At 37.6% G+C, this 17,048-nt stretch overlaps 1 protein-coding gene across 1 annotated transcript; it reads left to right on the plus strand.

Annotated features, from left to right (window-relative positions):
- Positions 1–4,853: 4,853 nt before the first annotated feature.
- On the plus strand, positions 4,854–16,471 carry LOC130106299 (putative mediator of RNA polymerase II transcription subunit 26). Its single transcript, XM_056272369.1, has 5 exons — positions 4,854–4,859; positions 5,360–5,449; positions 5,800–6,012; positions 14,933–16,274; positions 16,467–16,471. Exons 1-5 carry the CDS (start codon positions 4,854–4,856, stop codon positions 16,469–16,471), a joined length of 1,656 nt encoding a protein of 551 aa, XP_056128344.1.
- Positions 16,472–17,048: the final 577 nt, after the last annotated feature.

Here is a 17,048-nt window from a genome sequence, read left to right on the forward strand (position 1 = left end):
GGATAGTTATGCAGAATCTCAGTTATGCTGTAACCAACAGCATAAATCACAAACAATTATTTCAAATGATGAATGTCATAATATAACCACCACCATTAGATCATTTTTTTTCTTTGTTCATCTGGCAGGTATGACTCGGATACAACAGCCGAACAAAATCTAATGATAATAATATAAGGGTCAAGAGCCCAACTAAAGCAAACACTCATCTCCATAATGGTGACCTGAAATTCCGGTTTTCTCCTTCAGTGATTCTGCTTTAGGTGTCTTCAATAATGCTCAATCATCACTCAATTAATCACTTAATTATCTCATTAACTTTAACACTCTTGAGTGTGGACTCATATACACTCCCAGGTGTGTTCATTTAACACTGAGTTTTTGCTGTGTACAAAGAGCCGTAGTTAACTGACAAGCTGAGCCATATCGCATTAAATATCGTTGGCGATATGTCCTCGATTTTAATGCGATATGGCTCAGCTTGTCAGTTAACTACGGCTCTTTGTAGTAAATGCCGCTCCATCTGAAAGCAGGTGAAGGTGATTTACTACTAATCAAGGAACCGGCTTTACTGATTAGATGCGCATAGCAATATCGTGCGATTAATCGTGCAGCCCTAGTCTATATTGCTGGGCAGCTGTTTCATCGCTTTGTGGGCAATTATATCCAGGGAGTCGCACACGCATCTTATAAGTTGTAAATTCGGTTGCCTCTGTCTCAGTAACGTGTACACCGAATGATGCCTGCCGACCATTACACTGGCCCCATCTGTTGCTATGCCCACCATATTCGCAATGTCCAGTGCACACTCCTGCAAAAATCTAATGACTGCCTCCACAATTCCATTAGCATCAGCATCTGAGAGCTCCACCAAACCCAAGTAAGTGCTAATAAACCGGTTGTGTTTTTTGGAGCGATATTTTATGCATATACAGAGCAATTTGCTCACTGTAATGTCTGTTGTCTCGTCCAAATATAGAGAGAACGGGGAGTCACCGATGTCCTCTTTTAGCTCCTGTCTAAAATGAGGTGCTATCTGGAATGCACCTGTCTCGTCTTTCAGTATATCAGACAGTTCATCAACAGCATTAATGGCCGTGTAGCACGCAATGTACGTTGCTATTCGCAGTTCTCGTTGTTTCTGGACATTGTTGTCAGGGTTACTGGACTCACCAACTCTAACTGTAAATGGTCTGACCGTTGGCTGGCACCTTGCCTTATGCTTCTTGGTGGCTGCATGATCTTTAAGATCTTTTAAATGAGCACGAATATCAGCGTTGCAGTAGTTACAGTGTGCCTTTCCTTCTTCTGCACCCGGTGCAATCCATGACTTTAGGTCTGGATCTCTTTCCTGTAACTTTTTCTATATTTTGCCCACTTTGGCATATTGTCAGTGTCAGTAGCTAAGTTTGAAAAAACCCGCGAATCGCGATCTAGTGTGTGTTTGAGGGGAGGGCGGTGCCGGCATGCGTGACGTGAGCTAGTGAGGGAGTGTCTGTTATGACTGAGTTAAGGGGGCACGTCAGCCAGACCTGTAGTGGGTGTGACGTGTCACGTGTGAGTGTGTGTGTGTATGAGTGAGTGAGTGAGAGTAGCCTACTGCCTGCTGAACAGAGAGTCGCTTAAAGAAGGATCTGAAGTACCGGTGTTTCGGCTACAAAAACCCGCCGAACTGATCCGGAACCAGCCCAATTTTTATCCACCCGCCCAAACCAAATTTTGCCCGCGAAAAAGATTGCAAAACCGCCCAATCTGGCAACCCTGGAAACGGCAATAAGTAATAGAGATTGAACGGTTATACTTATATTTCTGTAGCAATAAGTGTTCAAATTAATCTTTTTATGTAATATATTTCAGACTTGTTGAGCTTTGAACATGTTTGCCAATTAACGTTACACGACGTAACTTGGACCAGACCTGGGGAAGGCGCCATTTGCTTCTCTGCAAACTTAGGCTGTTTATGGTAAGTAATTTTAAAATTCAATATGTCTCTATCACAACTGGTTTTGTCTAAGATTAATTTAATGTATTTCCTAGGCGGCGAAAGGTCCGAAAATAGTTTAAATTTATTATAATTTTCACACACATCTAAAGTGCAGTGTTATGGAAGAACCATTTCTTTTCACAGAAAAGAGAAGAACTGTTTGAGAAATATAACTTGCCATTGATGTACAAGTGATTGCAATAGGCCTGTGTGTGTGTGTGTGTGTGTGTGTGTGTGTGTGTGTGTGTGTGTGTGTGTGTGTGTGTGTGTGTGTGTGTGTGTGAGTGTGTGTGAGTGTGATAAATATCTTTATACTGCAAGGCTATATTTATTTTATTTATTTTGTTTATATATTATTTTATTGCCATTACCTGTTTTCATACAGAAGTTTAGTTTGCTAAATATATCAAATATCTTTTAGTTGGATATTGGATGTGAAAAGAAATGGTTCTTCCATAACACTGCACTTTAGATGTGTGTGAATTTCCCACACCAGGAGTAATTTATATAGTTCTATTTTATAGCGATTATCTGTTCAAAAAATGTTCTATGCAAAATGTTCTATTAAAGAGAAGATAGAAAATAAATATTTGTGTGTGCTGTAAAGTGGTTTGAAAAAATGAAATCGGAATCGGCTAAAATCGGTATCGGCCTAGAAAATTGTAATCGGTGCATCTCTATTATTTACCAAGAGACAGGTTAGCATTCTTTACTAAAACATGGGTTACTTTTGTAATACAGTATTGCCTTGAATTATAAACTGCCTTTTTAAACTACCTATTCTAAAACACTTATTTCACACAATAGTAAAATTGACTATTTGAACATAGAACATAGCTTTGTTAAAATTAAAAAAAAGAATTTTTTTAATCGTTAGAACCCATTTCTCAATACTTTGGGTTACTTTTCTAAACTCTTCACACAGTAAGCACAACAGTGGTCTATGTGGGCTAAACTGTGGATCATTTATCACTGCTTTGGCACAAAAAACATTCAATGATTATATCTTTCAAATAATCTTTCTTTGCATGAATTCTTGTCTCTCACAGACAACCATTACCAAAACTACAGGCCAATCTGCACGTTTGCATACTCTTTTCAAAACTGAGAAAGTGAGTGACCCAAGTATTGAGAAATGTGTCCTAGCAATTGTAAAAAAAAACAAAAAAAAAACTGTAATATTCTACTTGTGCAATTTTGCTAGATTGCTGCAGAATTTCGACGCATAGTGTCCACAGACCTTAAGACGACCTTTTCCATGGGCTTGATGAGTACCTGAAAGGATTTTTGCGGTTGTACCAAGCCAAAGACATTGGAGAAGCCTGATTCAGTCTCTTCAAGATGATGTGAGTATATGTGAATTTAATTTAGAATTAGAAAAATGGTTCCAGTGTCACATGCCTGATTAATAAAAATTTCCATGCAACGCAACTTGATTTTGGCCTCGGTGCTCGAGGTCCGAGGCTATTGGCCCTGAATTGCACTGGCCTGACAGTGTAAAAGTGGCTTATGACTACTAGTTTTTATTTAAAGGGTTAGTTCACCCAAAAATGAAAATAATGTCATTAATTACTCACCCTCATGTCGTCCCAAGCCCGTAAGACCTCCGTTCATCTTCAGGACACAGTTTAAGATATTTTAGATTTCGTCCGAGAGCTTTCTGTCCCTCCATTGAAAATGTATGTACGGTATACTGTCCTTGTCCAGAAAGGAAATAAAGACATCATCAAAGTAGTCCATGTGACATCACTGGGTTAGTTAGAATGTGTTGAAGCATCGAAAATACATTTTGGTCCAAAAATAACAAAAACTACAACTTTATTCAGCATTGTATTCTCTTCCAGTTCTGTTGTCAAACCGCGTTCAGTGACGCTGCTGACGTGTATCTGGTGCGTCCCTGTATTTGGGTTCAAATAAATATGGCTGATGTCACTGATGTCACATGAGCCGCGTTTCCACTGTCGGGCCAGTGCTAGGCCAGGGCTTTAAACGGGCCGTGCCGGGCTAATAGCCTCGGGCCAGTAGCACCTGGCCTGCGTTTCCACTGTCGGGCCAGAAGCTCCACAGCGCGTCACTAAAACACGCCCGTAACACGCCTCTCTGGAACAACGTCACACTAACCCATCATTTCACCAACAAATGGAAGTTTTATCAGAAAACTAATCAGAAAGAAATCACTGGAAACAGCGTGCATCGCAAAACAAACATGATAAAAGCGGCCGTTTGCTGGCATTTTTGTTGTTTACTTGAATATTTAAAACCCAAGCATCGATGTTTTACCACAGGTTTACAATAAAAAGTGATACATTGATCATAATGAATTAATTTATGTCAAAATTGCACATTAGTCACACAGAAATAAACGACCGTTAGGTCTATTTCAAAAAAGAAAGAGGACACACTTACATTATTCAGTCGAGGCTGTTTCTGTTTATTTGGTAGTTACAGGACATATATCACATTTAGAAAGAATGATAATTTCTACAAATAATGTTATATGCCACCAAAAATACGACCTGAGGAGCGTTAGCACAGTCTCGACTCCCAGTAGCTACAGATATATTTTCAGTCAGAGAAACAGGAAGCTCCCGAAAAAAAAGTAGATAGTCCGGTATAAAGAGACTACTATGTAGTATATGTAGGCTACTGACAGATAAAATAAAAACATGATTGTGATAGCCTTTATGAATGGTTTGACTTCTTCAAGCGTTCACCATGTTTTTTTACTATGCATATCTTCAAGCGTTTACTATGTTTACTATGGTAATGGTTAGCGCGCATAGTCTTTTGCATCGCGTATAAATATTTCTACCTTATAATATACGGTGATCAGAATCCACATCGGATCACAAACAGAAGGCATTAAAACATGAAAGTGAGTTAAATTATTTTAAAAGTCTTTAATGCTGACAGAATCATTCGGCGCTCCTGTCTCTCGACTCAGGTAATCCCCGCCTCTGTTCGTAACCACTCCTCTAGCCCGAGCTGGCCCGCTTTGGCCCAAGGTATTCGACGGGCCAGAAATCCTGGCCGTTGGCCCCGAGTAAGCCCCGATCAAGCCCCGGAAGTGACAGTGGAAACGCGACTGGCCCTGGCACGCACTAGCACGGCCCGGCCCTGGCCCGGCAGTGGAAACGCGGCTATGGACTACTTTGATGATGTCTTTATTTCCTTTCTGGACAATGACAGTATACCGTACATACATTTTCAATGGAGGGACAGAAAACTCTCGGACTAAATCTAAAATATCTTAAACTGTGTTCCGAAGATGAACGGAGGTCTTACAGGCTTGGGACGACATGAGGGCGAGTTATTAATGACATAATTTTTATTTTTGGGTGAACTAACCCTTTAAAACAATGTTATTCATTGCAGAGCTCAAACCAACGTAGAAGAGCAGTTGTCCTTCTTGGGCTTCCTTACTTCCTCAAAGAGGAACCCTCCAAGTTCATCAAAATTTGTGAGGTATGTATATCATGTTTGTTTTAATAATGCCTTTAATAAGGCCAATGCCTTTTCTTTTTTTCAGGGGAGGGGGTCTACCCCAGGTAGACTGTAAAGTTCTTTGGAGTAACTGAAATAGTTTTAAGCTATTTAAACTGACGTGGCCAAGACCTACATTTATTAAAGCATTACTGGTTTAATATATTTAAAACATTAAAGAACATTTACCATTAATTGTACTATAGATTATTCACATACCCTTATTCTGATGGAAGCACACCTCTGTTTAAAACTCATTAATTGTTAGCCTACAAAGGCTTTGTAAATTTGTAATTTTGTGATTCATTGTAATTTCCTTGTTCTCTTATTAGCCAACTGATGAGGAAGAGGTGGTGAAGGGGATGAATGTTGGACTCTTGGTGGTCACAGAGGCGAACACTGCAAACCTCCTCCCAAAGGAAATAATCGATGTGGCTGTGGTGTTAGAGGAGGTGATTGTGCTTGATGGCTTAACGGACGTGTCAAATGCCTTTGCTATACTAATGGGGCTTCTTTATGCTCTGAACATCACTTACCCCAAGGAGGTCAAATATACATTTGAAGTACTCCAAAAAGTGGTGGCGAGGTATGTTCGGCCAGAGTTCATGGAGTAAGGAACAAACTGTTCAGTGTTTAGTGGAAGAGGATTTTACTCTCCCCTACTCACACTCACTGACATTCTGACATATTTTTATTCGTCTGTTTTGAAAACAAAATCTCACAAATATAACTCTTTGCTAGCTCTGAAGTTGGATATCATTGAACACAATGATTTTCTCCTTTTCATTAATGTAAGTGTTTATTTTTTGTTCTTTCATTGCACTCGCTCATCCATTCACATTTCACTTCACATACACTCACTCATTGAATTACATATAAAAACAGTGTTTGCATTCAACCACGTTTTTTTTTAGATTTTGAGTTCAAATGGAATATCCTTGTAACTGAACCATTGTAAGCTTAATATTCATTATAAAATGTTATGAATTGGTGTAAGCCTTTAAAAATGTGGAATAGATGAAGAAAACTGTTTCGCAGGGTTAGTTCACCCAAAAATGAAAATTGTCATTACTCGCGCTCATGTCGTTCCAAACCTGTAAGACATTCATTCGTCTTTGGAACACAAATTAAGATATTTTTAATGAAATCTGAGAGCTTTTTGTCCATCCATTGACAGCCTATGCAACTATCACTTTCAAGCCCCAGAAAGGTAATAAAGACATCATTGAAGTAATCCATGTGACTCCAGTGGATTAACCTCAAGTTTAGGAAGTGATGTGAGTGCTTTATTTGCACAAAAATAAAAATATTTACAAAATATGAATCTATCAATCTCCAACGCACGTTCAAATTTTTTTTGTGCAAATATTGGGGTTGGCCAATACCTTTTCTTTTTTTCAGGGGAGGGGGTCTACCCCAGGTAGACTGTAAAGTTCTTTGGAGTAACTGAAATAATTTTAAGCTATTTTAAACTGACGTGGCCAAGACCTACATTTATTAAAGCATTACTGGTTTAAAATAATTTAATCACAATAAGTGAATCACAAAGCACTCACATCGCTTCATAAACTTGAGGTTAATCCACTGGAGTCACATGGATTACTTCAATGATGTCTTTATTACCTTTCTGGGGTTTGAAAGTGATACTGTAGTTGCATAGGCTGTCAATGGATGGACAAAAAGCTCTCAGATTTCATTAAAAATATCCTTATTTGTGTTCCAAAGACGAATGAATATCTTACAGGTTTGGAACGACATGAGCGCGAGTAATGACAATTTTCATTTTTGGGTGAACTAACCCTTTTAATACTGTTTGAGAAATAAAATATTGTTTTGAGAAAATTATTTTCATGCGTCATGTTCATTAAATGGGTTTTTGTTTTTAATTCTATTGCACTTAATTCAAGCTGATGTTAATGTCATCACACTGACATTTGTTTATTCTTGCACATGCTTGACATTTATAGCATGCTTGTATAGGGCATTTCAGAATGTTTGTAAACAATAGGCAAAAGATACTTCCGGGTGGCAGAACGCGAGCGGCTTCTACTGACTAACTGAAGAGATCCAGCCGGCTACTGTAACAGTTACATAGTTAAAAACATTGTTGTTGATAAAAGTTGAAACGATAATGAAAACGTGTTGTGTTTGGGGTTATTTTGCTTAGAAAAAAAAGAGCTAGAGAGTATTTAGCTAATTATGTGTAGGTCTACTATATTACATATTTATTATATTTTTTACTTATATCATTAAACACAGTTGTTATTATGATTAAAAAAAATGCATTATATTTAATTACATTTGTTATTTTTATTACTTTTTTACTGTCGACAGTTGGTTTCCCTTCCGAGCAATTTACTGGCCATAGGAACGCTTCTGCTTTTGCCACCCGGAAGAACGTCTATTACTGTTGCGACGTCATGGTGAATTGTCGTATTGTTGCTTTAATGTGTTTTTATGTTTTTATTCAAGCAGCAGTTAATTATATCATACTAATGTATACTATAATACAATTATAATTTAATAAGTATAATTTATACTTGTCAGACAATTCAATTAATTCATATTTTTGTGAATGTTATAATAAATGTTAAAGTTATGGTTTATTTGTGTTGTTATTCCATAATAATTTGTTTTAACAAAAAAGCTTTTGTTGTTTTAAGTTGTGTTGAAGTTGATTTAACTCATAATTTTAAGGCAACCGTGTAAACTCCTAAAGAAAGAGCCTCACAAGGGGATCATCATATTTGGGAGTCCTTGGAACCAAAAAGTTTGAAACCCGTCTTAAAAATAGTGTATGATTACATTTGGATAATTACAATCAATGTAAAACTATGTGCTAAACAATGTACAATGTGTCAAATTCACTAGACATTATTGTGCTAACAAATTTAAATATTTCATAACCATCTGTTCTACCTCAATAGGTCCCGTAACGATCAAGATTTCTAATTGTGTATTTGGTCGAATGGGAAGGAAAAAATATAATGTTTCCCACTACCTTGACAAAGATGAAAATGGGAATAGACTTCCGATCTAAACTAGAGATGAAATGATAAAGACCATTAATGACTTACATCATAAATGTGGGTAAAAGTGGCATCCTACAAAGAATAACTGTGAGCATGCAGCCACAAAAAATTTGCTACGTATTTAAGTGTCGCTGTTTGGATCTGCTCTGCCGGTTTCTCTGGATATCCTTTCTCCTTTGTAGGGCTAACGTAGCGGTCCCTCATACCTGGCCGGAATGACTGTCACATATATCATATATCCCCATGTGATAATGAGCTGATGAGTTGAATCAGGTGTGTTTGATTGGGGAGACAAAGAAAACTTGCAGTGTTGGGGGTCCTTCAGGAGCAGGGTTGGGAAAAACTGGCTTAGATCACCTTTAATTTAATTATTTCCTTTCGGGCCCTTGATAATATAAAATCTGCAAGCCTTTCCCCAGCATTCATTACTGAGTTTATGAGTATTTATCCATTACCTCAGCAGATCTCCCTGTTGGAAACCACCTCACAGCCCCAGTTGATCTGAGCCCCACCCGGACCCTCTATTATGCAGGATTTTTTAATGTCATGAGATTTACTAGAACAAGAGACATCTGACATCACCTACCAATGCATTTCTGATTGGCTGAGAAACACTATAAATCCATAATGCAGTGCAAGTGAAGAGATAGCAAAAGACGAGACCTCATCCTGCAGAAAACTACAGCTTGCTGTTTGGAATCCATTCCCTCAGGACAGGTTTGACTTTTTTTTTACATTTATTCATTTAGCAGATGCTTGAATCAAAAAGCTAAAACCCATTAATTTGGTCAGAACATTCCAAGAACAGAGCTAAGAGATTATTTTTCGTGTTGTGGTTTGACTTATGGCTTTTGGCTATAAATTTGCTCTGCACTGCAAAGACATAATGTACTTATAGCAATTCATTCCTCATGATTTGTGAATTCAGCCGACTCGGTCCTCTGGCCCGAAATCACTAATGCCGCTGACTTTGAAGTGGCATTAGGCATATTTACACAGACTGTTTAATGGTTTCATTTTTAATGTTTAACTGTTTTGTATAAATCCAAACTCTACAGCAGTACCGCTGCGTTTCTGAGAAACACATATGGTGTTTCCATACTGAATGAATCAGTGTATTTGAACTAATCAGCTGAGTGAATGATTAAACTCACTGATTAAAACAGTGACTTGCCTCTACCTTCTGGCTGTTTTAGTTTCATATGTAAAAGTACCATTTTATTGTTTCCATCATTTTAATATTTCTATATCCAAATTGTTGTATTTAAAAAAAAAAAATCACATTATTTATGCGATTGTAATTGCAGTGGGAATGCAATAATGCATCCTCTTCATTAAACATTCTATGTAAATATAGCCTAATGCCACTTCAGAGTCAGCTTCTGTATGTCCCAGATCTGCCGGGCAAAGATATAGTGCTTCATTATTCTAATTAAATGTATTAATTAAATTTAAGAATTTGACATAATTAAGCATATTTTAAAAGTGTAGAAAAAATGCCCATGGAAATCAAGGGGGAAATATGGAAAAGTTTGTATCTGTTGCTGTTTTTGTAAGATACATTAAAAATGCAGCTGGCTCAACAATCTGAGGGGACATGACAGGTGCTGTTTTAATGGGCATGATGCTTCTGTGTAACGATCTACAATGCTTGGCGTGAGATGTGCTTCACTGTTTACATGAGCACCTTTATGTTTGATTTAATTCTGAATAAATCCATTTGCTGATTTAGCCAAAGACGCGTGATTAATCAGAATCAGAGCAGCGGCTTTGAAATATGCGATAAAAAAAAAAAGACAAATTAAAAATTCCTAAAAAATTAGGAAACGCCACTAATTTTGAATTAGTGCCCCTGCTAATTAATTCAAGATCTTCTATATTATCTGACGGAAATAGTCAAAGTATCTGTATTTTATGCCTGTGATTAAGGGCAGCACAAGTGTCTGAGTCAGAAAGTCTTTCCTTCAGATTTGGTTTCTCTCATGATCCAAAGATGTGTGATTCACACGTCTTTTATGTTCATGATTTCTGGACAAACACAAACTGTCTGTGAGTTGCTTTGCAAAAGTGAAATTACATTAAAATAAACAGTTTTTAAAAGTTAAAAACTAACCTTTAACTAACTAAAAAGTAAAAAAACCTTTAACTTAGACGTCAGAAAATATGGATTAATTGAACAGCTAACGAAACTAAAGCACTTCTCCTCATGCGGGCGGATGAAGAAAAACAGCGCAGTGTTTAAAGATCACTTCCGATTACTGAAATCACTTTACTGGTATTTTGGAGCTGATTTGTGAATGGTCTTTTACCGGTAAAAAAACAGAATGCCATTGCTTGTGTGAACACCGTATTTTTGTGTATTTATTTAGCGGTAAAGTCCTTTTGGCAATTTTACGGTAATTTACCCTGTGTGGAAGGGGCTATAAGGGGCTAGGGGTTTCTATGATTAAATAAGTTCTTATTCCTTACATTTTTGCAGGTGCAGGAACAGAAAAAGCCATAGCAGCATCTGCAATTGGAGCAGCAGGAAAAGACATGAAAAGTGTACAATCACCGGTACCAGCAAAAACATGGAGACAAACACCTTTAAAATTAACAGTAATAGCAATGGTAGTTGCAGCAGTTGCAACTGTAGTTATGGCAGGAACAACAGCAGCACTTGATGCAGTTGCAGGAACAGTAGCAGGAGCAGCAGCAGGAGCAGGATTATGCACATTAAGATCATTATGGGAACCAGAAGTGAGAGCAGTAGCAGCAATGGGAGCAGCAGCAGTAGCAGCAGTAACAGGAGGCCTAGCAGGTACAGCAGCAGCAGCAATATTGCAATCATTAGTAAGAACACAAACACAAAGAGGATCAGCAGTAGTTGGAGCAATGGCAGGAGCAGCAATAGTAGCAGTAGTGAGACCACAATTACAGTGGGTAATAAATGTAAAACAGTGGGCGACAGAGACAGTAAAGTGGGTGGTAGATCAAGTAAAAAAAGTAGAAGCAGCAGAACAAAGGCATACAGTAGTAGAAAAAGAGGAATTGTCCACAGTAAAAGTAACTGGAGGATCGGGATTATCAACAGCAGGATTTCAGGCAGGAGAAGCAGCATCAGGAGTACCAGGATCAGCAGCATTGGGATCAACAGCAGTAGGTGTCGCAGCAGCAGAAGCTGTAGCATCAGGATTAATCGGAGGATTAGGAGTTCTTGGGGGTCGATCAGGAATGAATGGATCACAACAGGAAGAACAATCACAGACACAAGCAGCTGTGATGGTAAGAGTGCATATTTTACCAGGAAAACTGCTCTCACCATTATGACATTTACAATTCATCTTTAAATGATTTAATTCTACATTAAATCCTGAGTCTTTAAGTTAGGTTGTGGGACATTTCAAACAGAAAAAAAGGCGAGTGACATATGAACATGCTAATACCTTTCCATAGTCTTTATTAGTGGTTGACTTTGATTTTTCTGGGGTTTCAATGGTAAATGATCCATTAGTGGCCTGCATTTTAAGTCTGGCCTTTCAATATGACTCATGCAATTAATGATCTCTCTCTCTCTCTCTCTCTCTCTCTCTCTCTCTCTCTCTCTCTCTCTCTCTCTCTCTCTCTCTCTCTCTCTCTCTCTCTCTCTCTCTCTCTCTCTGATAATCACCACAGTTGTTTGATTGACTTGTAAAAGGCGAGAGCGTGCGCAAGAGAAATAAGACGGCAAGCGCAAATGCCAGGTTAATGGATTAGTTCATCTCAAAATGAAATTTTTCTGATAATTTACTAACCCCATTACCATCCAAGATGTGTCTTTCTTCAGTGGAAAAGAAAATCAGTTTTTTTGAGGAAAACAGATTTGTCTCCAAACAATGGACTTCAATGGTAACCAAATTGTTGAAGTCCAAATCAATGCAGTTTCAAAGGGCTTTGAAGAGCTTTATACGGCTCTGCACGATCCCAGCTGAGCAATAGGGGCTTATCTAGCGAAACGATCGGTCATTTAAATTTTTTTAAAATAATTTATATACTTTTTAACCACGTCTAATAGGAAGGACAAATGGATTTTCAACAGTCGCTTTGTCACGCCCGGTGTAGAAAGTTTCTCACTGTGTGGCACGGTAACACTCAACAATGTTAGACAAGGTGTTGGTATTAAAAAAATAAAAGAATCGAAAATTTTCGATTCCATTAACAGGTCCATTAAAAAACAGGTCCATATTCCATTAAATTTCAGAATCGAACTTCGACTCGGCGCTGTAATATCTTCACTCGTGAAAAGTCCTCTCCCTCTCCCTGATACTTCGTCAACTCTGCACAAAAAACTACTAGGCTACTACTGCAGGCGTGCAGGTCACGTTGGTTCTATTGACGGAAATGACAGGGAGAGGGAGAGGGAGAGGGGGAGAGGACTTTTCACGAGTGAAGATATTACAGCGCCGAGTCGAAGTGCTCCCAATAAGTGCTATTCCGCCATACATTATAGTTATCCATTTTACCCGCTTATAAAAAGCGCCACATTTTATTTAGTGTCACCATACTTGGTCGTGTAACTACTCGTGTAACTATATTTAAATAGAGAAAACGTGGATGTGTTTGGTCGCTTCTAACTTCATCTCTGTTTGGCCCATATACAATGAATGGGGCTAAGCTAACTGCTCTCAAAGTTCTCCGCCCGACAGCGCGATTAAGTGCACGCACTGAGACGAGAGAGGTATGTATCAACTCGTCTTAGATAAGTGAATAACATAGTGTAATATGAAAAAACGGTGGAGTATCCCTTTAAGGGTTTCAAATGGAAATGTAGAAGAGATTAAGTGTTTTTTTCCAAGATTAAGGTTTGGACATCTGGCTTAAAATCAACACTGTGTTTAATGGCAAAATGTGTGTCTGATAAATGTGAGGTTTGTAATGTTCCTGAAAATGTCGAGCATGTCATCATGAAGTGTAGTAAATATGATTCTGAGAGGAACATCTAACGTGACAAGATATGGACAAGGACGGGGATTTTAGGGATGAGTGAGGAAACAAGAGAGTGCTGCGAAGCACTCTTTAATTTTCTCAAATCTAAAGGATTAGACCATAACATATGTTTTTTTTTTCCCTTTATTTTAGTTTTTTTTTTCTATTTATTTATTTACTTTGTGGTTTCACTGAATCTATAACCTGAAGTAATAAAACCTTGATATTACACACTCCGGTACAGTAGGTGGTGGAATGCACCTGAACAAGTTGGTTGCGTCCCACCATAAAACTCAGAAAAGAGGAAGAAGTAATGAAATACATGAAAACATTTTGTGCACACACTGTTTGTTAAATCCTTAATTTTATCTGAAGGTCACTCACAACATTGCTGGCACTTCTGCTGTAGAATCACAGTTTTGAATAAAACTAATAGTATGTCGCCTGTTTAGACTCTGAATAAGTTCAGTGAATCAGGTCACTAAATGATGATTGTCATTGTTACGCCCCGGTAGGACAAAGTACGTAACATAAAAAAAGGAAACGATATGGTTTATTTTTATTGAAAAGCGAATTAAACAATATTTATTGAAATTAACAGGTTTATAATACAATTGGGGATTTTACATCTGGAGCCGACAAAGCCCAAAATAACAAAAAAAAATACAAAAATAACTGTACCTCTTACTGCCATAATACACAAAATAAGATACAATTACTTCCCCAACTCCATAATCCAAAACAGGCAATAAAGATCAAACAGAAAAGTGGCGTCGGTCTCCCCTATCTCCCAAATCCAAAACACAAGTATATACAGGTATATGAGCAAATAAATCAGTGCAGGGATAATCTGGAATCTAGGTCGTTAAACAGGCGATAGTCATTTTCACAAATATGGCAGTTTACAAGAAACATTAGGTGATATAATAGAAGGATAGGTGTGTGCACTAGATTAATTTCACTTGTCTTAAAGCCTCCTGTCCACTATCTAGCCGGGATAATTTAGATGCAGTCTTGGCAGCGAGGTCGCTGTTACTGATGAAGCTTTGAGAAATGAACCCATTTTCAAAACTAGTGGTTCAGTGCTTAACCAAAGCTTAATTTGCCCATCATTAGTTCTTTTGTTTCTCTTTCCTTCAGTGATTCTACTTGTTAACAGCAGGTGTTCATCACTAATGCTCAGTCATCACTTAATTATACCAATTATTATCCAATTTTCATGCTGGGATAACTTTTGGTAATATGTGAGTGCAGTGAACTAGTTTAGTACATAAAACTGTTTTATAGTGTATGAGGTATTTGCCTGTCTTTCATCAGAAAGTTGCTTAGTTATATATATATATATATATATATATATATATATATATATATATATATATTAAATCAATGGGGAGAAATATCAGAACCAGATTGATCATTCACTTTAATATTTAGCCTATGTTTCCTTACATAATTTGTAACTCACACAAGCATATTTTTTTTTCCGCAGCTAGATGAATCTCCAAAAACAGACCAAACTCAGCAGAGAGAAGAATCTCTAAAAACAGATGTACCTCAGCAGAGAGAAGAATCTGTAACAGATGAACCTCCGCAGAGAGAAGAATCTCTAACAGATGAACCTCTGCAGAGAGAAGAATCTGTAACAGATGAACCTCCGCAGAGAGAAGAATCTCTAACAGATGAACCTATGCAGAGAGAAGAATCTCTAACAGATGAACCTCAGCAGAGAGACGAATCTCTAAAAGCAGATGAACCTCAGCAGAGAGACGAATCTCTAAAAGCAGATGAACCTCAGCAGAGAGACGAATCTCTAAAAGCAGATGAACCTCAGCAGAGAGAAGAATCTCTAACAGATGAACCTCAGCAGAGAGACGAATCTCTAACAGATGAACCTCAGCAGAGAGACGAATCTCTAAAAGCAGATGAACCTCAGCAGAGAGAAGAATCTCTAACAGATGAACCTCAGCAGAGAGACGAATCTCTAACAGATGAACCTCAGCAGAGAGAAGAATCTCTAACAGATGAACCTCAGCAGAGAGACGAATCTCTAAAAGCAGATGAACCTCAGCAGAGAGACGAATCTCTAACAGATGAACCTCAGCAGAGAGACGAATCTCTAAAAGCAGATGAACCTCAGCAGAGAGAAGAATCTCTAACAGATGAACCTCAGCAGAGAGAAGAATCTCTAACAGATGAACCTCTGCAGAGAGAAGAATCTCTAACAGATGAACCTCAGCAGAGAGAAGAATCTCTAACAGATGAACCTCAGCAGAGAGAAGAATCTCTAACAGATGAACCTCAGCAGAGAGAAGAATCTCAAACAGATGAACCTCAGCAGAGAGAAGAATCTCTAACAGATGGACCTCTGCAGAGAGAAGAATCTCTAACAGATGAACCTCAGCAGAGAGAAGAATCTCTAACAGATGAACCTCTGCAGAGAGAAGAATCTCTAACAGATGAACCTCAGCAGAGAGAAGAATCTCTAACAGATGAACCTCTGCAGAGAGAAGAATCTCTAATAGATGAACCTCTGCAGAGAGAAGAATCTCTAACAGATGAACCTCAGCAGAGAGAAGAATCTCTAACAGATGAACCTCTGCAGAGAGAAGAATTTCTAACAGATGAACCTTTGCAGAGAGAAGAATCTCTAACAGATGAACCTCAGCAGAGAGAAGATTCTCTAGCAGATGAACATCCGCAGAGAGAAGATTCTCTAAAAACAGATGAACCTCAGCAGAGAGAAGATTCTCTAACAGATGAACATATGCAGACAGACAACTCATGGACTGAGAAAACAACAACAGAACAAGAAGAATGTCTTCTAAAAGCAGGTAAAAAATAATTAAATTTTGTATAATTACGTTTTTCATCACTTTACAATATTATTTATTTATGTATTCATTTTTAAAGCAAGCTACCTGAAAATAAATCTCTGAGACAGAATAAGTCATACACTGTAAAAAAATGTTTGTTGACTTAACTCATTATTTTGTGTTATCTTTTTGCATGTTTTTTTTTTTTAGTTTAACTAACTTATTTCGAAAAGTTTACCTGAAGAATTTGGAAAGGTTTACCTAACAAGTTATAAAGTACAATGAACTGATTTAATTTAGTTGAGTAAACTTTGAATCTAAGTTCGGCCAAAGTTAAGTTTTCTAAACTACATCCAACAAGTTCAGCCAACTAAAGTGGTGTCTAATTAAGTGATTCATTGAGTGATGATTGACCATTTTTGAAGACACCTGATGTTAGGCTAACAAGCAGAATCACCAAAGGAGAAAATTTAAATTTTAAGGCACCATTATGGTGATCAGTGTTTGCTTTAGTTGGGCTTGTGACCCTTTAACTTTTAACATTAATTTTTGTTTGACTGTTTTAATTGAGTTATAACTGCCAGATGATCAAAGAGAAGAAGTGATCTGATGGTGATGGTTATGTTTTAACATAATCATCCCTTGACCTGCATCACTAAACTTGATTAGAGAGTTTTATAGTGATTCAATAGCAAACAATTTTCAGCATTTTCAATATAATCCAAAATAATTCTTAAAAGTTTTCTGATCAAAATACTCTGATAAATTATTTTATTTAGACACACACTGACA

The sequence above is a fragment of the Rhinichthys klamathensis genome, unplaced genomic scaffold, assembly GCF_029890125.1.
Source record: "Rhinichthys klamathensis goyatoka isolate OS25496 unplaced genomic scaffold, OSU_Roscu_1.1 h1tg000336l_1, whole genome shotgun sequence".
NCBI lineage: Eukaryota > Metazoa > Chordata > Actinopteri > Cypriniformes > Leuciscidae > Rhinichthys > Rhinichthys klamathensis.